Source organism: Gasterosteus aculeatus, chromosome 13, assembly GCF_964276395.1.
Source record: "Gasterosteus aculeatus chromosome 13, fGasAcu3.hap1.1, whole genome shotgun sequence".
NCBI classification, from domain to species: domain Eukaryota; kingdom Metazoa; phylum Chordata; class Actinopteri; order Perciformes; family Gasterosteidae; genus Gasterosteus; species Gasterosteus aculeatus.
In genome coordinates, this window is record NC_135701.1 from 22,296,326 (window position 1) to 22,320,029 (window position 23,704).

At 51.4% G+C, this 23,704-nt stretch overlaps 3 protein-coding genes across 8 annotated transcripts in view; 1 reads left to right on the forward strand and 2 right to left on the reverse strand.

Annotated features, from left to right (window-relative positions):
- Positions 1-197: 197 nt before the first annotated feature.
- Positions 198-8,381, reverse strand: hira (histone cell cycle regulator a). 4 transcript variants are annotated; one of them, XM_078086380.1, is made up of 25 exons: positions 8,041-8,381; positions 6,857-6,919; positions 6,626-6,736; positions 6,367-6,457; positions 6,176-6,270; positions 5,819-5,914; positions 5,456-5,616; positions 5,195-5,362; positions 4,997-5,110; positions 4,808-4,878; positions 4,629-4,734; positions 4,273-4,488; positions 3,863-3,948; positions 3,551-3,748; positions 3,334-3,477; positions 3,029-3,248; positions 2,798-2,896; positions 2,370-2,518; positions 2,095-2,256; positions 1,888-1,946; positions 1,699-1,804; positions 1,504-1,626; positions 1,180-1,343; positions 1,011-1,099; positions 198-682 (listed from the first exon to the last, which is right to left on the reverse strand). In XM_078086380.1, the coding sequence occupies exons 1-25, from the start codon at positions 8,123-8,125 to the stop codon at positions 566-568; spliced, it is 3,093 nt and encodes a 1,030-aa protein (XP_077942506.1). In that variant the 5' UTR covers positions 8,126-8,381; the 3' UTR covers positions 198-565. The 4 variants fall into 4 exon arrangements, with proteins under 4 accessions (XP_077942506.1, XP_077942505.1, XP_077942504.1 ...); XM_078086379.1 differs by having other exon boundaries at positions 3,029-3,251; positions 8,041-8,375; XM_078086378.1 differs by having other exon boundaries at positions 3,863-3,960; positions 8,041-8,363.
- Positions 8,382-8,998: 617 nt separating this feature from the next.
- On the reverse strand, positions 8,999-17,948 carry slc2a8 (solute carrier family 2 member 8). 2 transcript variants are annotated; one of them, XR_013451938.1, is made up of 11 exons: positions 17,139-17,948; positions 16,358-16,520; positions 16,020-16,226; positions 15,494-15,593; positions 13,156-13,367; positions 12,755-12,904; positions 12,295-12,403; positions 11,855-11,992; positions 11,159-11,304; positions 10,245-10,485; positions 8,999-10,193 (listed from the first exon to the last, which is right to left on the reverse strand). XR_013451938.1 is itself a non-coding variant. In XM_040194663.2 (11 exons), exons 1-10 carry the CDS (start codon positions 17,231-17,233, stop codon positions 10,339-10,341), a joined length of 1,467 nt encoding a protein of 488 aa, XP_040050597.1. In that variant the 5' UTR covers positions 17,234-17,948; the 3' UTR covers positions 8,999-10,193; positions 10,296-10,338. The 2 variants fall into 2 exon arrangements, 1 of the variants encoding a protein (XP_040050597.1); XM_040194663.2 differs by having other exon boundaries at positions 10,296-10,485.
- The window catches only part of LOC120830153 (tetratricopeptide repeat protein 16), a 6,740-nt gene continuing 920 nt past the window's right edge, over positions 17,885-23,704 (forward strand). The window contains exons 1-10 of one of the 2 annotated variants that reach the window (XM_040194653.2): positions 17,885-18,072; positions 18,501-18,682; positions 18,875-18,965; positions 19,835-19,972; positions 20,319-20,419; positions 21,908-22,037; positions 22,155-22,369; positions 22,433-23,094; positions 23,284-23,428; positions 23,537-23,702. In XM_040194653.2, the coding sequence (XP_040050587.2) occupies positions 18,034-18,072; positions 18,501-18,682; positions 18,875-18,965; positions 19,835-19,972; positions 20,319-20,419; positions 21,908-22,037; positions 22,155-22,369; positions 22,433-23,094; positions 23,284-23,428; positions 23,537-23,702 (1,869 nt within the window). In that variant the 5' untranslated portion in view covers positions 17,885-18,033. Of the gene's footprint in view, positions 18,073-18,150; positions 18,429-18,500; positions 18,683-18,874; positions 18,966-19,834; positions 19,973-20,318; positions 20,420-21,907; positions 22,038-22,154; positions 22,370-22,432; positions 23,095-23,283; positions 23,429-23,536; positions 23,703-23,704 lie in introns of those variants that run through there. The other variant, XM_078086381.1, reaches the window with a different exon arrangement.

Sequence of the window (23,704 nt, forward strand, 5' to 3'; positions counted from 1 at the left end):
TTGGCCGGGGTTTGGGTTTCGAAATTAGTTTTAAGAATTTCACAATAAAAGCAGCCGAGGAGAGGCTTGATTAAGATGATTGAGGCGTTTCTTCAGACTCAGTGGGAACAGAAGGTCGGTCAGTAGCTGCTGGAGCATCAGCTGATCACAGGTTAGTCACATGACTGTGGGTCAGAAAACTCCATTTTACACACACACACTGTTTGTTTACTTTATTTCTTTGAAAGAAAAAGTCCTGCACATTTCTGTTCTTTTAGAAAGTTGAAAAAAAAGTCTGCCTTGTACAAACATTTAAAAACGAACAAAAATGGCCGTAGAGATGAAGTTGGATCCACTCTGCAGAGCGATGAACTCGTTCATTAAATCAGCAACATCCTGGAGATTTAATTCTTTCACCCCAAAGTGAGATTGAAATAAGAAGAACAACCACTTCTTCCCTCTGAGAAGCGACTGTCTCAAAGTTCATCACAACAACAACAGCAGCATTGTGTGTGTTGTTGTATTTCGCCCCATTGAGGACACGAGGGGTCAGAGTTCACGATGAGTCCAGCTGTGTGTGTGTGTGTTATTTGGTGCGCAGCAGCTCCAGCTGGTCCTGGTACTCGGTGAACAGTCTCTGGAACCTCAGGTTCTCCACCATGACGGGTAAGACCTCCCGCAGCAGCTCGCGCTTCCGCAGGCCCTGAACACACAGACGCACGTTAGCACCGCTAGCTAGCGGTTAGCGACACGGCCTAGAGTACATCAGATGCAGGGAGGACGTCCCTTCATGTCCTCAGAGTCTCTGGAGGACCCCAGTGATCCCTTTACAGCTCCTTCAAACCAGACCCACTGCTTCTGCACTTACCTTTCACAATAAAAGCCCTGTAACTGGCGACCAGAGCGGAACTCAAATGAACTCAGTCAAGCGTTTCACTTGACGGAGTAAAATGAAGCACAGCGTTCGTGTCCTCTCAGTGTTTAAGGTCTAAAGACATGAGAGGTTGTGTGGGAGGAACTAGTTTCTCTACCAGCGTGCTGGGCTCCCACGCCGTGGCGGCTGATTTGTGGACGGGACCCAGCAGCTCCTTGCAGAGTTCTCGGAGACGATTCTCAGAGCCTGGGGGGGGAAACACACACACAAGTGTTGAAAGCGCTCCTCTACAGCGACCGTCCTCAGGGAGCGTCTTTGGGGCGTACCTTCGCTGACGAGGAAGCGGGCGTAGATGAGCAGCCAGTGACGGTATTCCGCCGCCGACTGCAGCGTCAGAGCCGACGTCAGCTGGTTCTCCAGGAAGGCCAGCGTCATGCTCTGCTGTAGGTGGTGGGGGGTGGAGGAGAGGCGGGACGCCAGCCGCCCGGCGCTGCAGGGACGAGACGGAGACACTTTACGGGTCTTATACTTCAACACATCTGATTTGTTGCTTGTGTTGTTTTAATAAAGGTATGACGGCATCGGAGCCCTCTGATTGGACCGTGAGATGCCATTAGACCCTCCCCCTCCCTTGTGGAGTGGTGTCCTACTTGAGGTTGCGTCCCTGCATAACAGCCAGTGGTCCCGAGGACACAGGTGCATCGTGGGTAGGCAGGCAGCTCCTGAAGTCGGCACACTGGACCATGGAGTCTCCTTTGTCTGCTACCAGAGTCCTGAGTGACAAAAGAGGGGGGTTACACCACTCCAGTCCCACTCCGTCGTGTCTCCATGGCAACGCGTCTCACCATGTCTCCAGCGAGGAGCTGAAGCAGTAGGACTTCCCGTTGGACAGGCCGATGACCGGGACCCCCTGCTGGGTCAGCAGCGACTGGGACACCGTGGCGTCGGCACCTGTCACTCAAACGTGTAGAGATGAAGAGTGAGACTGAGACGCTTCTACTGACGTCCTCTTCATCACGTCTCTTCCTGCTCACCTGATAAGATGCTCAGCAGAGACTCGTTCTTCACCAGAGCTTTTTGCTTCTGAACGTCCCTGCAGAGAGAAACAGCTGTTATTACAAAGGACAGCTGGTCAGCTGATCAACGAGAGCCGCCGGACGCCATGATGAGAACACGCCCCCCCTGCCCCCCCCCACAGAAACATCTAATCAGTAAAAAGAGTCACAAAAACAGTCACTGACCAGACGGACAGCGTCGCTCCGGCCGTCAGCGCCATGACGAAGTGGGCGGAGCAGTGCAGGGCCGAGGTGGGCGTGGCCAGCTGGATGGCCGGGAGGAGCCGCCGCCCACAAGAAGAGAAGACCGACAACATCCTGTCCTGGCAGGCCACGGCGAGGACGTCGCTGGAGGGAAACACCGATGCGTTCAAGTGTCCATCCCTTTAACGTTGTGGGTGGAGCTACACGAGTAGCCTGTTCGGCCCTCAGACCCCTCCCCCTCCTCGAGGGTCTCGTACCTGCTCCCTGCTGCCGTGACCACTGAGCTGGGCAGCAGCGTGTTCCACTCCCGTCCGTCCCTGGAGCAGCGCAGCTGGCTGAGCTTGGACCCGGCGACCAGCGACACCTCGTTCTCCACCTCCAGGAACACCGGCGGCTCGGCGCTCACCTGCAGACGCCACACACCTCAGTCAATGGGGGGCCGGGGGGCACAGACCCGTGTGGGAAATGGAAAGTCTTTGTTGAGCTTGTTCTTCCTCCATGTTTTACTTGTGTTCATGTGAAGGGTCAAAGGTCATGTACACAGATTTTCTGCTGTACAAATATATAAATACATTAAACCCAAAAACAGAAACAGGAGTTCTGGGTAGAAACGGACTGCTGCTCGTTTGTGTTTGTTGTTGCAGTTCCCTCTGAGGACCAGTAGAGGGAGGTGTGTGTGTGTCACCTGCAGACTGAAGGCCTTCTTGATGCTCGGTGTGGGTAGTTTGAGAGCAGCTGTGGGGGGCGGAGCCACCCGGCTGTGCTGCTCCGCTGGGGGAGTGGCCTGAGAGGAGGAGGAGGAGTTAAAGAGTCACAAAGCAGAAAACACCTGAAGCACGTTTCTCCTCTTTGGTTCGTCATCGCTCTGATAGATGTAGAAGTCCCTCTGCGCCCCCCCCCCCCCCCGTCTCTCTACCTGAGGGAAGGGCTGGGCGCTGGGGACGGCCATCTTGTCCTTCCTGGGCCGTCCCTTCCTCCTCTTCTCCACCACCCCATCCCCTCCCTCCATCAGCAGCTCGGGCTTCCTCTTGCTGAAGGACAGGTTCTTGTTGATGGAGGCCATCTTGTCCTCGCTGTCGCTGCTGCTGTCCTCTTTGCTCTTCGCGTCCTTCGGGCCGGGGACGCCGTCCTTTAGCCTGCTGGACGGAGGAAGGATCTTCAGCTCCTCCGTCACCTGACATCTGTTCCATCCACCCCCCTCTCTCGTATCGAGCCCCTCACCTGTCCAGAGGCAGCAGGCCAGTGATTGAGGTGATAGCGGCGGTGACCCCCGGCGTGGCCTTTGACCTCTCCGTGAACCTGGAGTCCAGAGCCTTCATGGGCTCCATCTTGGAGGCGGAGGTGAGCAGCAGGCCGGACTTCACTCTGGGACAGAAACATTGAGGGGGAGATGAGAAGAGCCCCACGCGTACGGCACCACAGAAGAAGTCGGCCGTACCCCTCGCGGTTGTCCTCTGGGCCCTTAGCGGCGCCGGCCGGAGGCGAGGTGAGCATGGGGTCGTGGCCGGGCCTCAGCCCCAGGGAGGAGGAGGGGCCCGGGGAGGAGTCGGAGCTGAGCTGGGAGGTGAGCTGGTTGGACATGGAGGAGCCCGAGGGCAGGATGGGGGCGCTGTTGAAGAGCGCCGGGGAGAAGTCGCTGCAGAGAGAAGAAGAAGACGATGAAGATGAAGATGAGGGGACGGTTAGCTGGTGTTCTTTTTCTTGGGTCTGAGCCCGACGGGCCGCCATAGTGTCTCCTGTGTCCTCCTACCCCGTGTCCAGCTGAGCGATGCAGAGCGGCGTGATCCGCCTCCGGCCGTCGGGGGTCCTCGTCTCCACCTGCTTCTTCAGAAGGTTCTGCAAAGACATCTGCTTCAGCTGTGGAAACATCTGGGCCTGTTCATACCTCACCGCACAAACATCTGGGCCTGTTCGTACCTCACTGACAAACATCTGGGCCTGTTCATACCTCACCGCACAAACATCTGGGCCTGTTTGTACCTCACTGACATCTTTATTATCCAAACCAGCAGGATGGAATTTATTTCAAATGAACATTAAGTGACTTAAAGTTGAGACGATATTGAAAATGACTTTAGCAATAATTTAAATCACACAAAATTTGGATGCTCTTCTCCTCTTGTAGGATCTCAACATCTCGTGCCCAGCGCTCCGCCCTACCTTCCTGATGTCCTCCAGCGACTCCCCGTTCACCACGCTGTTGAGTTTGGGGGCCGAGGCCTCGGGCGCCCCCCCCCCCGGCCCGGCCTGGGCCGAGCTCTGGCGCTCCTGCTGGTACTTGAGCATCTCGGGGTTCTCGATGATGGTGGTGGAGAGCTGAGCCTCGGTGCTGGTGATGGCCAGACTCTTCCCGTAGATGTTCTGGTGGATGCTGTTCTGTAGGTCGCGTGTGTGGGGGGGGGGGAATAGATAGTATCATACAATAAACCCTCATGTCTGGCAGAAGATTTATTTGTTCTGAGGAACTCAGGAAACACTTTAAGGCCACAAAGAGAAGAGGATGAGGAGGGTCTGACCTTCTCCTCCTCGTTCAGAGGGTCTCCCAGCTCGTCCAGAGAGAAGTCCAGGTAGGCCACCGTGCCGTCCATCGAACACACCAACATGCCCAGACCCGTCAGAGTCCTGACACACACACACACATATCTAAACGACTCTTCTTCATCTCAACGTTTAGTCTTCACCCGACCGGACTCACCAGGAAATGTCCATGATGGATTTGTCGAACAGGTCGTGGATGACCACCAGGGGGCGTTTCAGGGAGGTCAGCTGGAGGAAATAAAAACACAGTTCAGCATTTAGAAGTTACAAGTAAAATTGTCGAGCGGACGAACAGCGAGAGCTGCGGCGTCCTGCCGGGCGTTGGACCGCGGCGCGGCGGACTCACCCAGACGGAGAGCGAGCGGTCCTTGCTGCCGACGGCGCAGCAGCAGTACGGGCAGCCGGGTTTGGGGGCGCTGCCGTTCTTCTGCTTCTTCTTGAAGATCTTTGGGTTGAATTTCTATGGAGAGAAAGAGAACCAGCTCCCGTCAAACGTCCCCGGCTGAGACCTCGTCGTCCCCAAAGACAGAGACCCTGTCCTCACCACCACGGTCACGGCCTTGCGGTGTCCCACAAAGTCCATGTTGGTCTTCCAGCCGTCCCGCTCCACGATCTGGGCGGTGGGCCCCGAGTTGTTCATGGCGTGGGCCGACACCAGGTACTGCCCGTCAGGGGACCAGGACAGACGCAGGACGTGGGTCGTCCCCCCGCACTGGGACAAGGAGTCAAAAAGCCTCATTTAGGAGAGCAGGTCAGCATTAAAAGGACAAACGGTCTCTGTGGACATAGAGGGGGTCTGGTGCACCTCGTTGAAGGGTTTGGTGATGTTGGACTCCATCTGCCAGTCCACCGTCCTCCACACTCGCAGGCTGTGGTCGTCCGCCTGCGAGGCGACGTACTTCCCCACCGGGTCCCACGTCAGACCTTTGACCAGCCCCGTGTGTCCCCGCAGACAGGTCACCATCTCTGGAGACGGGGACGGAGACGCGGATCAGAGACACATGCTCCACATACGCGTTAGAAGTACTTTAGCTTCTTCAGCAAACGGAATCGTCGTCACGCGAGAACGTTCGGAAGGAACCACCGCGTCTGTTTGACGAGTCCTCGCTCGGCCCATCGTGTCCAGCTGTGAGGCTCCAGATGTTGTGACTCTCTCTGCGTCTCCTACCTGGAAACTTGCGGGCGTTCCAGATGACGATGGTGTTGTCCACGCTGCAGGAGGCCAGCCACACGTCATGAGGGGACCAGGCCACGTCCATCACATCTACACACACACAATCATGACGAAGTACAGAGAACGTTATATTCACAGCTTCATATTTCTCAGAATTAAATGTTATTTACAGAACCTGTTTAGAGCAAACAATGTATTAATGGCAATATATTAAATGAGAGCAGTAGAATAAAGTGTTTTTATTGAGTACAATTTAAAGCTTTTTTTCAAATGACATATTGAAAGGACGATAATTAGAGACTGCGTTTGTGTGTGTGTGTGTATGTGTGTGTGTGTGTGTGTGTGCGTCACCTCCAGTGTGGTTCCTCAGGATGGTGACACACCTCCACTGCTCCACGTTGGCCAGCTTGCTGCTCGACCCGAACACGGTGCTCGGCCCGATGAAACTACCCAACAAACATTTCCTTTTAACCTCAGGTTTGGCCATCGTGCATGTGTGTGTGTGTGTGTGTGTGTGTGTGTGTGTGTGTGTGCGCACTTACGCAGCCCTCTTCCACACCATGACCAGCTTGTCGTCCCCCCCCGACGCCAGGTACAGCCCGTTGTTGGACCAGCGCACACAGTTCACACACGCTGCAGAGAACAGACGGCACATTAAACTCGCTCCTCCTCATCAGGCGTCTCCACGGCAACATCAACGGACAGGGAAGAGAAGCCGGACGGATGAAGAGAACTTCTGACAAGAGGAACTAATCAGCGAGTATCTCAACCACAACCGTGTAAACGAACACGCCCGGTTACCGAGGTGATTGTCCATCTGGCAAAGCATCTTGGGAATACTCTCGTTCTTCTCGTCCTCGTCTCTGAGGACCGGCGCCATGTTCCAGATCATCACCTTGCCGGAATCCTCTCCTGAAAAAACACACACAAACAAACAAAATGAAAAAGTTGAAACACAAGGTTACGGCATCGTTGCGTTTTATTCTGAAAATCCCACAGTTCGGTGGCAGAGGGTGGGAGTGTTTTTCTCACCTTGCCCGCCGGTTGCAAATTTTGTCCCATCGGGGTGGATGTCCACCGAGAAGATGGGTTTGCCTAAGAAACAAAACACATCAAATAACACCAGTTTTATTCAATTAAAATGTTAAAAAACAGATAATTAAACCTTGATAATCAATCAATTATCACAGACTCACAAAGCTGGACGACACACTAATCGGTGCTTTTACCAAATGTTTAAACATTGAGATAATAAAAAATATAGTAATCAACGCTGTGAATATGAGGAGTAAGTGGGTAAAGAAAAGTCGAGACTGGAAAGATGATGCCATCATTTTACTGGAGATAGACAACACTTATATGACTTATTACTATGTGATCTAATGTATAGTATCATATTACTATATATATATATTATCATGTGTAGTTTCATATCAACACATCTAAAATATTGGTATATCTCGGAAACTGACATAATGAAATCCTCTGAAATGACTAAATTGGTACATTTTATTCCACAATTCCAAAGTCTATAAAAGTTTAACTTGTCCTCAAAAAACAAAAAAGTGCAAAAAAGAGCAAACATCTGGAATGTCTGCTTGTTATTTCCTTATGTTATAACTAATGTCAGTTATGAGCCGCTCGCTTACACACGGACTCACGATGCTTCACGGACTCAAAGAATAATCGTAAAGCCCTAAACCCGTGATGATATTAACCCTCAGATGCACCCTAAACCAAGGCCGCTCCTTCCCACAACCAGCGGCTAACTTTGGCCCCACTGACAGCTTGCGGGGAGGCTTCCGGTGGCTTCACCTCCAGCCCGGTGACCGTCACAGAGACCCGGTGTGAGCTCTCAGAGACCGCGGAGACCGTGAGCCCGCGGGTCGCTGCGAGACTCCAGCGTGGTTCCTCTGGCCGGCGAGTTAGCTGACGTCACGGCACCCCAGCTAGCCGGGCGGCTGCGCTAGCTAGCTAGCTAGCTAGTGTTAGCAGACGTTAGAACGTCAGGAACAACGGAGAGTGACAGAGAGACCCCCCTCCTCCCACCCCCCTCGCCCGGTTCCCCGGGGGTGCGCTCGGTAACGGCTTCACCGGACTAGTAAGCGACAAACTAGTCGAACTAGTGTCGCGCAGCGCCGCCGTGCCTCCTCAGCGACCCCCCCCGCCGACAACAAAAGCCCAAGTTGGTGCGGCGGATTCCTGCACGAGCTTACCGTTGTGGCTCACCCAGCTCGGCTTCAGCAGCTTCATCTTTCTCCTCGATCCCTTCGCTTCTTTATTCCCCTCCTTCCCTCGCATTCAACGGGGACCCATGAGTCCCCCTCCGTCTCCCCCTCGTCCTGCTGCCTTTGGCTCAAACTCCGTGCGACACTTTGTTGTTTTGGAGGTTCAACTCCATTTCCGCGGCAGCTCTCTCTCCCCCCTCCCCGCAGAGTCTCCGAACCCCCGAGCCCCCCGAGCACAAGTAGCGAGACAGGCGGCTGAGAGTCCGGACGACGAAAGCGGTGACACCGGGGCGGTTGGGAAGTGTTTCCGTTGTTTTTGACCGCTGAACGGAAGTGACGTAAGGGTGGCGTTCAAAATAGTTTCACAGGTGAGGAACTGTATCGATTTAATTGCAAATAACCTAATAATCGGCACATTTTAATGAATGTTAGCTCCTCGTGGATTTAGGCGGCGGTATTTCATCCAACGTTACCAGACAAATTTATCACATCGGTTTAAAAAAAAATTATTTTGAAAATCCCAGTGCGCAAACTCAGAATTTAAACTACGAAGACGGTAAAGGACAAAGAGTTTTTAAACATTCCTTTTGTATTCAAATGTTTTGGGATTTTATACGTGTTTATCTTATCTTGACTACTATTATGTGGAGAACTAAAGCTGGCTTTACAATAATTATATATTAATATTAGCAAATTGTTAAGTATGACAAAACATGGATACAAAGTAAGTCATTAGTCAAACAAATAAATGAATATACATTATTTATTGTGACGCAAGTAAATTTTTCCAGGATAAACCCAGCAAAGACATTTTAATTTACATCTTTAGATGATTTACTTTATGTTGATGTCTTTCTACCCTGTGCATTAAATGTCAACTGTTAAAAAGGTTATTTAAAATAATAATGTTAGTTCTTTGAATAGCAAGACATTCAAAGCAACACAGCAATTTTAATCAGTTTATTGTCAGTTTAATTACAAAAAATAAAGGTGTGAATGAATGAATGAAAAAATTAAGTGAATTTTAAAATGTAAAAACAAATACATGGATGGATTGTAATATTATTACAAACATTCATCAAGGCAACTCGAAAAAATGACAGAGGAATGAACAAAGACAAAAGAACAATTGTTGTGAAAAAATGAAGAAAGACATTTTTTATACAAAGTAAAACAAGTTTAGATTATCATTTTTTTTCAGGTCAGTGAAGAATGACATCACCATTATCTTCAGTGTACTCGTCAGTTATTTTTTTCGTCAGTAAATTATTACAAAACCAAACCCGTATTCATTACGTCATTGGAAAAGGTTTCCATCACGGAATCAGTTTGATTGATCACTTCATTTCTCTGATGACATTAACTTCAGTTAAATGAATGATCAATGCAAACGGCAGATAAACAAATCGCTTCACCTCCCAAAGCACCGCCACAATAAAGGTTCTGCTATAAAACATTGTTTTGAAAAGCCTGCATATTGCCTACACTTATGAAACTGAATAAAGGTATTTTCCATGTTGCTTTTGGAGTATTTTTCTCCTGGTGTAGAAAACCAGCTGAGAGGGTCACACAGGTGGATTAACTATAAAACTGCAATGTAGAGCTGCAGCGGTAACTTGAGATGCATATTGATCATATCAAGTAAACACTAGAAATCAATAGTTAATCATTTCAAGCTAATCATAGCTTCATACTAAAAGAAATAAAAACCTGAAGGTTGTAAAAGACCCCAGTACAGGTGGGCCTACGTACAAGTGAACAGTTCCAGTGAAATGATGATGAATGAAGCTTTGTTTTCGCAATAAACTAGAAAAAAAGGTTATTTTATTAATGAAATGATTTGTTTCGTCCGTGTGCGTGTGCTACTGGTCGGACCATGAGACAGCGATGACGATAACTTTATTTATTTAATGGGCCGACTGGCCGAAGGGTTCACACCCAAAAGTCAGCTTCGTATGTGTACGGGATGGACAAAATAATAGGAACACCTTCCTTGAATAAATGCCAAACAATTCAACAGAACGCGGAACATTACATCATAATTATTCCCAGCGGTGTCCAAAAAACTATTGATAAGAAAGTGTTTCAACCAGCGTCGCCGGCTCAAACGGGCTCAGGGCGACCATGAGGGATGTTGGGACCTGATGACCCCCTGAAGGAGGCTTCTATTGGGGGCGGGGCTCATCATGGACCTGATGACCCCCTGAAGGAGGCTTCTATTGGGGGCGGGGCTCGTCATGGACCTGATGACCCCCTGAAGGAGGCTTCTATTGGGGGCGGGGCTCGTCATGGACCTGATGACCCCCTGAAGGAGGCTTCTATCTGCTCCAGCGTCTTGCCCTTGGTCTCCGGGACGAAGGCGACGGTGAAGAGGACGTTGAGGAGGCACATGGAGGAGAAGAGCCAGAAGGTCCCGGCGCTGGTGAGAAGACCCTAGAAGAGGCCACAGGTTCAGACCGATGTCCCAGAAAGGCTTCATGGGGTCACATGACAAGACTCTGTACACTGAATCTGAAGGCTTTAAGACGCCTGATGTTTTTATGATACAGATGTTTGGTCCATTCAAAGAAGAGACGCAACTGCAAATAAAATCATCACGGAACGGACAAAAAAACAGAGGCTACTTAGTCTAATGACAAACTTTTGTTTTTACCCTTCACAATAAAAGCCCGAGACACAGGTACATATTGTATTCAGTTTCCTTCAAATGAAATAGCTTAACTTGTCTACAGTGGTTGACCTCTGACCTCTGATAGAAGCTGCTCTGGGTAAACAGTCATTCTGGTTTGTCTTCTGACTACAATCAATATTAAAATGCTGCAACTGCTTTAAACTTGTGACTCTGCCTGGATGAGGTGAGTCTTTATCATTTTGTTGTTAATTATCACACAGGTGTGCATTTCTTATCATTTTATATAATTATTTGGCTCCTATTTCAAAGTTTTCAAGGTCTTACAGTAACCCTTAAAAGTGTATAACATATTTATTTAGTCTTAATCTCAAAGAGAAAAACAAATATTTTACGATCTCCTAACTAGCCTCTATTTTTATGAAACCAAACTCTCTTGAAACCTCCTTGAGCCCCTGAGTCCTGCTGAGCGCTCACCATCAGGTCCTGGAAGGTCTTGGTGACGATGAAGGCCATGCTCCAGTTGGTGAGGACGCAGGCGGCGCTGGCGACCCCCCTCACTTTGGAGGGGAAGATCTCCGACATCACCAGCCACGGGATGGGACCCCATCCCAGAGCGAAGCCTGGACACAGCGGGGATAAAGTCAAGGACGAGGCGTTCGTGTGTAGAGGAAATCTTCCTACTTCTTCAGCTGAATGAACTCTTTCAAAGGCCTCTTGGGTCTCCGAGCGTTTTGACTTTTCTCACATCATAAAGAATGAGGCATTTAGACAAAACGCTGCAAACCAATGACAGGGAACACTGTACTGCATCATCAATACTTACTACCTAAAGTACACGATGCTCATCGAATACGTCATTAAAAGTATTAGAGTACTTTCATAGTATCAAGTGACGGACCAGAGTTCTTTTTACAGCTCTGCAAAGTGGCCAACGCCGACGCTTTGTAGATTTATTCTGTTCAGAGGATCAGCAGCTTTGCAGATGACGCCACCGTCTCTCTCTGGGAACATTAATGTCAAAACTCTACAGCTGCAAACCTGCTCCACCTCTGGACGGCTGAATTAGTGCCGTGGTCACTGCCGGGTTCGGAGACCCACGTGTTGCCCTTTAAATACCGGAGTAACCTCTCAGGCCGGTGACCCCGCTGACCCGGTGACCTCGGCCCTCACCTGTGATGAAGACGGCCATGCTGGCCAGGGCCAGCCAGGCCAGGTCCGCGTGCGGTTCTTCTCCAGCCCGGCTGGGAAGTCCGGACATCAGGTAGAAGTAAACCCCGAACGCCGTGGTGCTGATCGCCATGGCAACGCCTTCATTTCCAAAAGGACGAGACGCAAAAACACAAACTGTTTACGTCGTAGTTTTTTTTTAGATTTGGAGTTTTTCCAGGTGACTCTTGTTCAGAGTCGATGGAGACGTCGGCCAATCAGAGGCCAGGAAGGAGGCGCGAGACGCAGCAGAAGGCCGTCGTGGTTCTGGTCACATTCACACCGAACGCAAAGAGATCCGCTTGGTGAAACGCCTCCAGGTGAAGGTGCATAGAACCACGCCGGAGGAGCCGTCCTTCAAAAGCATTAAAAGAAGTGAATGAAAAAAAATGAAAAGAAATCACCTGAGATTATCAGAAGGATTTTCCTTCCGGCTCGGTCCATGATGAGCGCCGCCACTCCGGTGAAGACGACCTGGATGAGACCCACGATCACCGAGGCCAGGTCGCTCTCCTGGGGAGAGGAGACATCTCAACCACTCTGCTTCTTCACATCATCATGCATCCAATCCATTTGTAGATTAGCTTACAATTCGGAGGGGGATTTAGGGATTTCATTTGCGTTTGGATTTTGTAGTTTAAAGTCATTTCTAAAAGTTAAATGAAGGATCTGAACAAGTAGTTATTTAAAAACAAGACGACTTAAAAAGAGAAATATAATGAACGTGTTCCCTCGTTCATGTATGATATGATATGTAAGATGTTCTGACTAGAGGAGAAAAGACTCACTTTCCTGCTTAATTGATGATTAATGAACTCATATTTTCAGGTCCAACCTCTTTGGGGACAAAGTCAGCGTCCTCACCTTAAAATGTGCCCGTTCAAATATGTTCTCTGCGTAGAACATGATGGCGTTGATGCCCGTCATCTGCTGGAATAACATCAGCATGACGCCGATCACCAGCGGCTTGTAGACGCCCGGGTCCTTCAGGTCGGACATCTGGAAGCTGGCACTCTGTGGAGGACGGAGATTCTCAAATACGTCCGCAGGAGGACATCGGCTTTACCTCCCGGCGGCGTCCTCTAAACTTTACTAGTAACGCGGCGCGGGGAGAGAAACGCGCGGACGTCGTCCCTTCAGGTCACAATCGGACTTGTTGGACCCGTCCAGCTTTCGCGTCCTCGGGGGGGGTCGTAGGATTCAACATGGCGAAAACCGGTTTGGGGTCCGCTCATCTCCTGTCCGGGGAGACACGTCGTCCTCACCTGCTCGTCACAGGCGTCCTCGATGCGGGCGCACTCCCACTCGACGGGGGCGTCCGGCCCCCGCAGGAAGCGCAGCGCCTGCTCGGCCTCCCGCCTCTTGCCCTGCGACAGCAGGAAGCGCGGCGTCTCCGGCACGAAGCACACGCAGACCATCAGCAGGGTGGGCGGGACGGAGCTGCAGATCGCCAGCCAGCGCCAGTCCAGGTAGAGACCTGCAGGGGGGTCATGGGGGGGGGGTTAGCATTGGACTGGCTACAGGTAGAGACCTGCAGGGGGGTAATGGGGGGGGGTTAGCATTGGACTGGCTACAGGTAGAGACCTGCAGGGGGGTAATGGGGGGGGGGGGTTAGCATTGGACTGGCTACAGGTAGAGACCTGCAGGGGGGTCATGGGGGGGGGGTTAGCATTGGACTGGCTACAGGTAGAGACCTGCAGGGGGGTCATGGGGGGGGGGGTTAGCATTGGACTGGCTACAGGTAGAGACCTGCAGGGGGGTCATGGGGGGGGGGGTTAGCATTGGACTGGCTACAGGTAGAGACCTGCAGGGGGGCCATGGGGGGAGGGGGTTAGCATTGGACTGGCTACAGGTAGAGACCTGCAGGGGGGGTCATGTGGGGTAATGGGGGGGGGGGGGGTTAGCATTGGACTGGCTACAGGTAGAGACCTGCAGGGGGGGTCATGTGGGGTAATGGGGGGGGGGTTAGCATTGGACTGGCTACAGGTAGAGACCTGCAGGGGGGTCATGGGGGGGGGGGTTAGCATTGGACTGGCTACAGGTAGAGACCTGCAGGGGGGCCATGGGGGGAGGGGGTTAGCATTGGACTGGCTACAGGTAGAGACCTGCAGGGGGGGTCATGTGGGGTAATGGGGGGGGGGTTAGCATTGGACTGGCTACAGGTAGAGACCTGCAGGGGGGGTCATGTGGGGTAATGGGGGGGGGGTTAGCATTGGACTGGCTACAGGTAGAGACCTGCAGGGGGGGTCATGTGGGGTAATGGGGGGGGGGTTAGCATTGGACTGGCTACAGGTAGAGACCTGCAGGGGGGGTCATGTGGGGGGGGGGGGGTTAGCATTGGACTGGCTACAGGTAGAGACCTGCAGGGGGGTCATGTGGGGGGGGGTTAGCATTGGACTGGCTACAGGTAGAGACCTGCAGGGGGGTCATGTGGGGGGGGGTTAGCATTGGACTGGCTACAGGTAGAAATGACGGTTTTAGATTTAGGAGAGTCTGTTGTGGAGAGAAAGAGGTCAAAGTTCATTTCCTCCTGACTTGTGGAGAATCTATTTTACTATTACAACATTGTTTCTTCCCTTCGCTCTTTACAGATTATTTTTCCATAAAAGCAGCGGGGACCCAGAAGTAAACCTAAAGCATTTTTGGATCATTTATTTCTTTTTTCACTGGTTCAAAGCGCAGAAGACCACTGAACCCAGTCCATCCAACCTGTCCCTCAAAGAGACACAAACTATGGACAGAAGGAGACGGCACAAGGACTCCAAGAAGCACGGAGAGGAGGTTCTCAGGTCCCGAGGATGAAACACGAGAGCGGCGGCTCCTCTGAAGCGGTCTCTGAAGCAGCTAAAAAGATGGTAGCCGACCCCTCCCACCCCGACAAAACCTGTTTGTGCCCCTTCCATCTGGGAGGAGGCTGAGGTCCATCAGGACTAAGACCTCCCGCCACACCAACAGTTTCTTCCCATCGGCAGTCGGGCTCATCAACAGAGCCGGTCCCCCACTGACTGACTATAACACTCCACCGGTCACTCCCCCTCACACTGCACACGTCACTTTAACTGCAATTCATCACTTTGTCACTTGTCACTTTGTCTCTTGTCTGTTACTTGTTCGTTAGTGCACTTTATGCTTAATACTTTTCTTTTTAACTTTTTAATATTTAAATTTTTTTAACTTTATTCCCTTGTTTTATACTAACCCATAGCCTTATTCTACTAACCCATTGCATTAACATTTCATTCTACTTTATTTTATTACCTGTGCACTGTTGTCTTGTCTGTCTACTGTCGCGCACTAACCGCCAAGACAAATTGTTTGACATATTTTGGCTAATAAATGTTTCCTGATTCCTGATTCCTGATTCCTGATTCCTCCTCGAGCTTCCAACAACACATTCCTCCACATTCAAATGTCCGCGTGGCTAACCGGGTTAGCGAGGAGCAGCGTCCTCATCGACCTTTCAACTCTCAGATGGGACAACAGGGGGAGGAAAACCAGAGGGACGCTGGGTGAGTACAGCGTGTGGATCTACAGCTCCACACCGTCACTCGCTTCACCAAACGGGACCTGAGGACGCCGCGAACACGTGGAGGCCCAACGTACCTGCCAGGTAAGCTCCCATGATGCCGAGCACCACCATCAGCTGCACGCAGGAGCCCAAGGTGCCGCGGACGCGCTCGTGTGCCATCTCAGAGATGTACAGCTGAGCGGGAGACAGATTCAGACTTTAGCAGAAGCAGAAGAGCCGATAGTTAGTTGAGGTTAGTAGATCAACAGTTAATCAATAGTTCAAATGTCTCGTTTTGTTCATTTTACAATAATGTTCAACAGACGCACAACGGACTCACTTTTAAGAGGCCAAACCACAACACAAAGGATTTAGATTATTAGTAGTTACCATTTAATAATCCCACTATTAATCAATATTCTAGATTTTTATTGAAATGGACACTGGAACAGACAGACGAGACGGACACAAAAGGTCCCGCCTCCCCCCCGGGCTGCTGAAGGCCTGGAGAGAATCAACCAATCAGAGCGCAGGAGCCTCTCACGCGGCTGTCAATCACTGCGGGACGAGGAGCACGAGGGAGGACTGACGGCACGAGTGGGATGAAGAAGGGCTGGTTACCGGGACGACCAGCGACGTGACCCCGCTGGCGAGGCCCGTGAGCAGCCGGCCGGCGTACAGCATCCACACGCTCCGCGCCGCGATGATGACGACGAAGCCCGAGACGAACGGCAGCGAGCAGAACATGAGGGTGAGCTTCCTGCCGATCCGCCCCACCATCCAGCCGCCCAGCAGGCCGCCGGCCGCCGCCCCCACCGTCACGATGGACTGCGAGGAGGAGGAGCACATCGCCTTCTTAAACACACGGCCAGCGACTCGCAGAGGAGGAGGAGCTCAAGGCGGTTCTCCCGCACTTTTTAGGTCTAATCAATGAACCAGATGAAAAGGAGAAGAAGTACCCCGAACCAGGAGGCCTGGGCGGCGTCCAGCCGCAGCCGCGGGTCGGCGATGCGGGAGAGCTCGGGGATGGCGGGCGAGCTGTAGCCCAACACGAAGCCGAAGCTCAAGGGCCCCAGGACGCACGCCAGCGTGGCCAGGTACAAGTTCCGGTTCTTCACCTTGCTGCGGGGAGGAAGAGCGGAAAGGTCAAAAAGGTCTAAGACGCGAGGGGAGGAAGCGAGGGGAGGAAGCGAGGAAAATGGCCTGCGATCGAAGGAAAGCTAAAGACTAAATGAGGAGGTCTGCAACTGTTTCGTTCATCCTGAAACACACCTGTTCTTAAAAGGGTTAAAAAACACATTTACTACCGTTTGGGCCCGTGAGTCCTTTCAATCCTTTACGTGACACCATAAAAGAAATAACAAGACGCTCGACAGAGCGCCTGGAAATCCTGCTGTTCATTGGCTACGTTACTTCTAACTTTCCACCTGCACATCTGTTGATTATAATAGTTGCTAAATGCGTTAAATCTTAAGACATTGTAACGGATTAAGTTAATCAGGATGGACAAATACACACTAATAGACCTGGACAAGACCTGGATAAGACCTGGATAAGACCTGGACAACCCATGAGACAAGAGTCCACTGATTGATTTGAGGAACACACATCAGATGAATGGAATGCCACAAATCAGGTGCGTCCACATGACACCAGCACGTGCAAACGTCCGGAATGCGGCGCGCGTGTCACTGCGCAGATACACCGCGTGCGTGTGCGCGTGCTCGCGCGTAAACCAACCTGAGGTACGCGTCCTGCTCGGACAGCAGCCCGGGGGGGTCCTGGTCTCCGTCCTCCTCGTCCAGCAGTCGCCTCCTCTCGCTCTGGATGTCCATGCCGGAGATGAACGGCCGTGTTCTTGTCGCATGTGTCAACAGGTCGGAAGCAGCTCACCTGTGGGGGAGGGAGGGGGGGGGGGGACAAGAGAAGGGGGGGACGAAGGGGCGAGCGAGCAGCTTCCGGAGGACGAAACTAAAGAGACTAAAGAGACTCGAGGCTACACGCTAAGCTAGCGGGCATTTAGGGTAAGCCATCGCACGAGCTGCTGCGGCTTCTTCTTCCTCCACCGGGACACTGACTCGCTTTGTCAACATTTCAGTCAGCTGATCGGCATTTCTGCCCGTCGTTTCCTGTTTTCAAAATAAAGGTTCAACCCGCGTGCTGACGTTATTTAACGTTGTTTAACTTAACTGGCTCCCCTGTTGTAGGACCACAAAAGCCACCGAAGCCCTTTAATAAGCACTGTCGAGGTCACGCACCGCGCCTTTAAAGCAATTTAGCATATTTTCATTGAGAATTAAGCTAAGCTAACGCCGGCTTTCGGCTAAACCTACGACGTTGCATTTTCAAAGCCGCCAAAGCCATTGTGTCGCACGTTAGTGACGTTTTTTAAACGCTACTTTAAGTTACATCATATCTTCACAACTATTAACAGTTGTAAAACGTTAAATAACACACGGCTCATTCGCCGGAAGTGACGTTGGGATCTGTTGCACTGTTTACGAAATAAAAGCCTCATTGTTGAAGTTGGTTTCCATGGTGACAAACAGATTTAACCACAACGGATCGGCTCTGAAATAACAGAGATAAGAGAGAAGAGAAGATTAACGGAGCGAAAGTGTTAAACAGCTGTCTGATGACGATGGAGGCTTCTGCTGACAGGACGGAGCAAACGGCAAGAGATGTGTTTTTAATCAATCTATCGTTAGCATTGACTAATACAACTAAAACCAAGTACAAACTGGTCTCAAAGTCATAATATTATTTTATTTACAGCTGTAAATGTTAGTTTTGACGATGAGTTCGAGTTTAAATTAAAAAAAAATTAAGAAAAAAAATCTTTTTTTTCTGTACATTCATTTTGGTCCTCATTAACAAGTATGACATGAATGCATAAACTAACGGGTGAAATAAAAACGTTGACTAGCAGTTTAAAATGGTTATACGTTGTATATAATACGTCTTCCAACTTAAACTACACATTCTTAATTTCTCATCCCAACCATACCACATATAACCCCCTTATTAAAGGTAAGCACGCATTATTTATATGTATTATCACATTGCCTCTCTCTAAGTTTGATTGTAAATGTTCACCTGCAGGCGGAAAAGCTGCGTTTGTTTCCCACAGCGAAGGCAGAAGATGAGCTGGACGAAGCCCGAAACAGAAGCCCCTCCAGGAGGCTTTTCTGCTCCAGTGAAATCTTCCTGCCATGGGGGGGGGGACGCCCGCGAAGACCGGAGCTCCAGATGAGCGCCATCATCCAGAGCAAGGCCGCACAACAGTGAAAACAGACACACCTTTTTCTACTGTAGCCTCACTGTTTATTGTCGTTTGTAGCGTAGCATTTTACTAAAGTACCGTCAGGCTGTTTAATTCAGAGGAGCAAATGTATCTGTGTTGCAAATATCGTTAAGCCAACTGACAGGAATCCAGGCTGGGCCTCTTCAGGAGTGAATAACTTCTCTCTTTGCAGTTACACGAATGGAAAAGAGTTGATGGGAAAGTCCCAGTTTGGGAAGGCGCTGATCTGCTTCTCCAGAGGCGTCACGCTGCAGCCTGAGCAGGTGCTGACAGCGTGTTGGACTGCGCCCATTTACATCAAGGGTTGTAGGAACATTGATTGTTACTATGCAGCACAGTGACGCACAACAGACTTATTTCAATAGCAGCTCACAGAACACATGTTAAAAAACATCTTAAGGAATGTTAATGTTAATGTGATAAAATGTCTGCCATCTTCACATAGAGTAAAAACTCAAAATGAAGAAATCATTGTCCATCAGCTTCGACTGATGTTTGAGCACCAAGCATTACAATGGTCCAATTTTACCAATGGTCCAATGGTCCTCTTTTTGTCCAATCAGAGTCCACCTCCTGTGGTCCAATCAGAGTCCACCTCCTATGGTCCAATCAGAGTCCACCTCCTGTGGTCCAATCAGAGTCCACCTCCTGTGGTCCAATCATAGTTCACCTCCTGTGGTCCAATCAGAGTCCACCTCCTCTGGTCCAATCATAGTTCACCTCCTGTGGTCCAATCAGAGTCCACCTCCTATGGTCCAATCAGAGTCCACCTCCTATGGTCCAATCAGAGTCCACCTCCTCTGGTCCAATCATAGTTCACCTCCTGTGGTCCAATCAGAGTCCACCTCCTATGGTCCAATCAGAGTCCACCTCCTCTGGTCCAATCATAGTTCACCTCCTGTGGTCCAATCAGAGTCCACCTCCTCTGGTCCAATGAGAGTCCACCTCCTCTGGTCCAATCAGAGTCCACCTCCTCTGGTCCAATCATAGTCCACCTCCTGTGGTCCAATCAGAGTTCTCTCTGCTCTGGGGGAATCCTATGAGTTCTATGATCAGATCAGCCTTCGACGAGGCTTCAGTGGTGTGAGATGTTTCAGTGAGCTGGTGGCTCCGCCCCCTGTTCTTGTTTCAGCCTCACCTGCACGAGAGGCGCGCCGAGGCCTTCCTGCAGATGTGCGACTTCCAGTCGGCGGCGGCCTGCTACAAGCGGGCCTGGATGCTGCAGGCCGGAGCCTGCTGCGCCCGCCTGGCCTTCGTCTACTACCTCCAGGTGTCCACCACGCTGCGCTCGGGGCTCAATGCTGAACCTCAAACCCCTCAAAGATACATGAAAATGTGTTTTCAACATGAAGTGAAATGGTTCCTAGTTGAGCTCGGAGAGACGTGATGAGCCATGTTTCAGTCTTTAGTCTCCCACAGCTTTAACGTCTGTATTTTTCATAATGAAACTGAAGGTTTATTGACTCATGTACTGATGTCTTTCCAACAACTTTGACAAATTAATCAATGACTTGCTTCCTATACCATCTTTCCGATTTTCTTCCTTTTAAATGAAAGTTAATGCCCCCTGGTCCAGGTGGCTCTTTACTAAAGTACTAACAACCTGTCGTCTCCAGGGCCAGTGTTTGTTGGACCGGGGCCTTTTCCTCGAGGCTCTGGAGGCCTTCAGCAAAGCTGCCGAGGTGAAGCCCGGCTGCAGGAGCTACGAGGTCAAAAGGTCAGCAAGCTGCATGCTAACGTCCTTTTGAGGTTGTTATAACCCTAAACATCAGCCCAATATATGTTATGCACACTCATGAACGTACGCTGGACGTTCATCACTGTTCGCTCCTCCTAAAATACGTTGAAGTGTTTGGATTAGTACTTTAGCTCCCAGAGTTTGTTGGTCGGTAAAGTCCATCGAAGCTTCATAGAAACGTCACAGACTTAATTTAACCTTTTTTATTTGATTTCCTTGACTTAAGAATAAAATGTTTTTGATGTGTTCATGGACTGTCAGAAAGATGAAGATCTATCCATAGTGACGTTCTCTGCAGCTCCTGGCTTTCATAAATGGTGTAGTTTTGCTTATGGTTTAGTTTAGGGAAGGGATTTTCCTGTGCAACCAGTAAACAGGAAATTATTGACTATGTATGGAATGAGGAGGACGTAGAGACACTGCAAGCTGTCAATCACAGTAGCCCCGCCCTACAGCATCCCCTGTTTTATCGTCTGTTTGACTCTAAATGTACCATAATTCACTAAATGAACATCATGTTGTGTTGAAGAAGACTTGAAACTAGAGACTGAGACATAAACTCATGTTTACAATGTTTACTGAGGGAATAAATCCAGAGAGAAGTAGAGTCATTTCCTCATAGACGTCTATGGGAGCAGAGGAGTCGCCCCCTGCTGGTCACTACAGAGAAGTAGAGTCATTTCCTCATAGACGTCTATGGGAGCAGAGGAGTCGCCCCCTGCTGGTCACTACAGAGAAGTAGAGTCATTTCCTCATAGACGTCTATGGGAGCAGAGGAGTCGCCCCCTGCTGGTCACTACAGAGAAGTAGAGTCATTTCCTCATAGACGTCTATGGGAGCAGAGGAGTCGCCCCCTGCTGGTCACTACAGAGAAGTAGAGTCATTTCCTCATAGACGTCTATGGGAGCAGAGGAGTCGCCCCCTGCTGGTCACTACAGAGAAGTAGAGTCATTTCCTCATAGACGTCTATGGGAGCAGAGGAGTCGCCCCCTGCTGGTCACTACAGAGAAGTAGAGTCATTTCCTCATAGACGTCTATGGGAGCAGAGGAGTCGCCCCCTGCTGGTCACTACAGAGAAGTAGAGTCATTTCCTCATAGACGTCTATGGGAGCAGAGGAGTCGCCCCCTGCTGGTCACTACAGAGAAGTAGAGTCATTTCCTCATAGACGTCTATGGGAGCAGAGGAGTCGCCCCCTGCTGGTCACTACAGAGAAGTAGAGTCATTTCCTCATAGACGTCTATGGGAGCAGAGGAGTCGCCCCCTGCTGGTCACTACAGAGAAGTAGAGTCATTTCCTCATAGACGTCTATGGGAGCAGAGGAGTCGCCCCCTGCTGGTCACTACAGAGAAGTAGAGTCATTTCCTCATAGACGTCTATGGGAGCAGAGGAGTCGCCCCCTGCTGGTCACTACATAGGATGCAGCTTTCAGCATCTGAGTGCTGATGTGTTTTGTCTCTTGGGTCCAGTCTGGTCTGCCTGGCGGCTGCAGGTCACCACGCTGAGTGTCTGGAGCGGGTGAACGAGTGGATGCTGTCGGACGGTCCGACCTCCGACCTTTACATCCTCAGAGCGCGGCTCCTCAAACTGCTCAACAAGGTCACAACTTCAGACACATTCACACTCTACACGTCGGCAATGAGCTGATGCTGTGAAGAATCCAGTAATCTGAAGTAACAAAGATATGTTAATCTAGTGATGTCATCCGGCGCGCAGACGTCCCAGTGTCATCGGGACGTGACCTCGGCGCTGGCACTGAACCCCCGGTGCCCCGTCGCCGGCGCCCTGCTGCAGCGGCTGCGGGAGGCCGGCGAGGCGGCCCGGCGGCGGGCCGAGGACGATGTCCTGAGAGGCCGGCTGCCCGATGCCCTGCTCAGCATCGACCGCGCACTGCAGCACTGCCCGCAGGACGCACGCCTCCACCTGTTCAGGTGAGCCGGGGCACACGGGGGGGGGTGGTGTTAATACATGACTATTTACATACTGTCCATCAGAGGGACCCTCTACCGACGCATGAAGGACTTCACAGCAGCCATCGAGGATCTGGTCCAGGCTATGGAACTGCTCGAGGAGGAGGTCAGGGGTCAGGCGGAGGCCGGAGCACAGAAGGATGGGCGGGGCTCCGTGAAGGAGGAGGAGGTCAGAGGTCAGCAGGAGGTCAGAGGTCAGAAGGATGGGCGGGGCTCCGTGGAGGAGGAGGAGGTCAGAGGACAGCAGGATGGGCGGGGCTCCGTGGAGGAGGAGGAGGTCAGAGGACAGCAGGATGGGCGGGGCTCCGTGGAGGAGGAGGAGGTCAGAGGACAGCAGGATGGGCGGGGCTCCGTGGAGGAGGAGGAGGTCAGAGGACAGCAGGATGGGCGGGGCTCCGTGGAGGAGGAGGAGGTCAGAGGACAGCAGGATGGGCGGGGCTCCGTGGAGGAGGAGGAGGTCAGAGGACAGCAGGATGGGCGGGGCTCCGTGGAGGAGGAGGAGGTCAGAGGACAGCAGGATGGGCGGGGCTCCGTGGAGGAGGAGGTGCGGTTTCAGTTGGTTCTCACCTACAATGACTTTGCCGTCCAGTGCTTCGGCCGAGGCCTCCACGCCGAGGCCACTGTGCTCCTCAACAAGGCCGTCGAGGAGGAGAAGGGGCAGGCCGGCCTGTACCTAAACCGAGGAGGTGAGGCCCCCCCGCGCACACACACACACACACACACTCATTTTGTGTATATTTTCTGAATAGAATGTGTCTGTGTGAGTCAAAAGAAGTCCCTTTGCTGATGTCGCTGATCACAAGCTCTTAATTATTGATCATGATCAATGCCGCACGGACTCAACCCCCCCCCCCCCCCCCCCCGCCGTGTGTCAGATTGTTTCTTCCAGCAGGGCGAGTGGCGCTTCGCTCTGGCCGACTACCAGCAGGCCGAGGAGATGATGCCCCCCGACGACCCCGCCGTGCGTCTCCGCCTGGCCGTCCTCCACAACACGCTGGGCTCGCTCTGCTTCCAGGACGGGTCAGAATGTTCCCCCCCCCGTCCCCCCCCTGTCCCCCCCGTCCCCTCCCTCCAGGTTGATGCACACAACCCTTCCTCAGATGTTTGAAGGCGTGTGCGTGTGCGCAGGTGTTTCCAGGAGGCGGCCGACATGTTTTCCAAGGCCGTCCGGTACGACCCGGCGGCCGGTCGGTACTACGAGAGCCGATGCAAGGCCTTCAGGAAGCTCCTGGACCTGGAGGGGGCCAGGCGGGACCTCATCTGCACGCTGATCCTGGACCCCACCAACGAGGAGGT

Coding starts and splice junctions, on each gene's coding strand:
- hira (XM_078086377.1), bottom strand. CDS start 8,125: ATGCGAGGGAAGGAGGGGAATAAAGAAGCGAAGGGATCGAGGAGAAAG. Junction 1,947..2,094: donor GGAGCGACGCTGTCCGTCTG/GTCAGTGACTGT, acceptor TTCTCTCTGCAG/GGACGTTCAGAAGCAAAAAG. Junction 1,100..1,179: donor CCGCTTCCTCGTCAGCGAAG/GTACGCCCCAAA, acceptor TTCCCCCCCCAG/GCTCTGAGAATCGTCTCCGA.
- slc2a8 (XM_040194663.2), bottom strand. CDS start 17,233: ATGGACATCCAGAGCGAGAGGAGGCGACTGCTGGACGAGGAGGACGGA. Junction 12,905..13,155: donor AGGACGCCTGTGACGAGCAG/GTGAGGACGACG, acceptor CGTCCTCCACAG/AGTGCCAGCTTCCAGATGTC. Junction 11,305..11,854: donor CATGGCCGTCTTCATCACAG/GTGAGGGCCGAG, acceptor CGCTGTGTCCAG/GCTTCGCTCTGGGATGGGGT.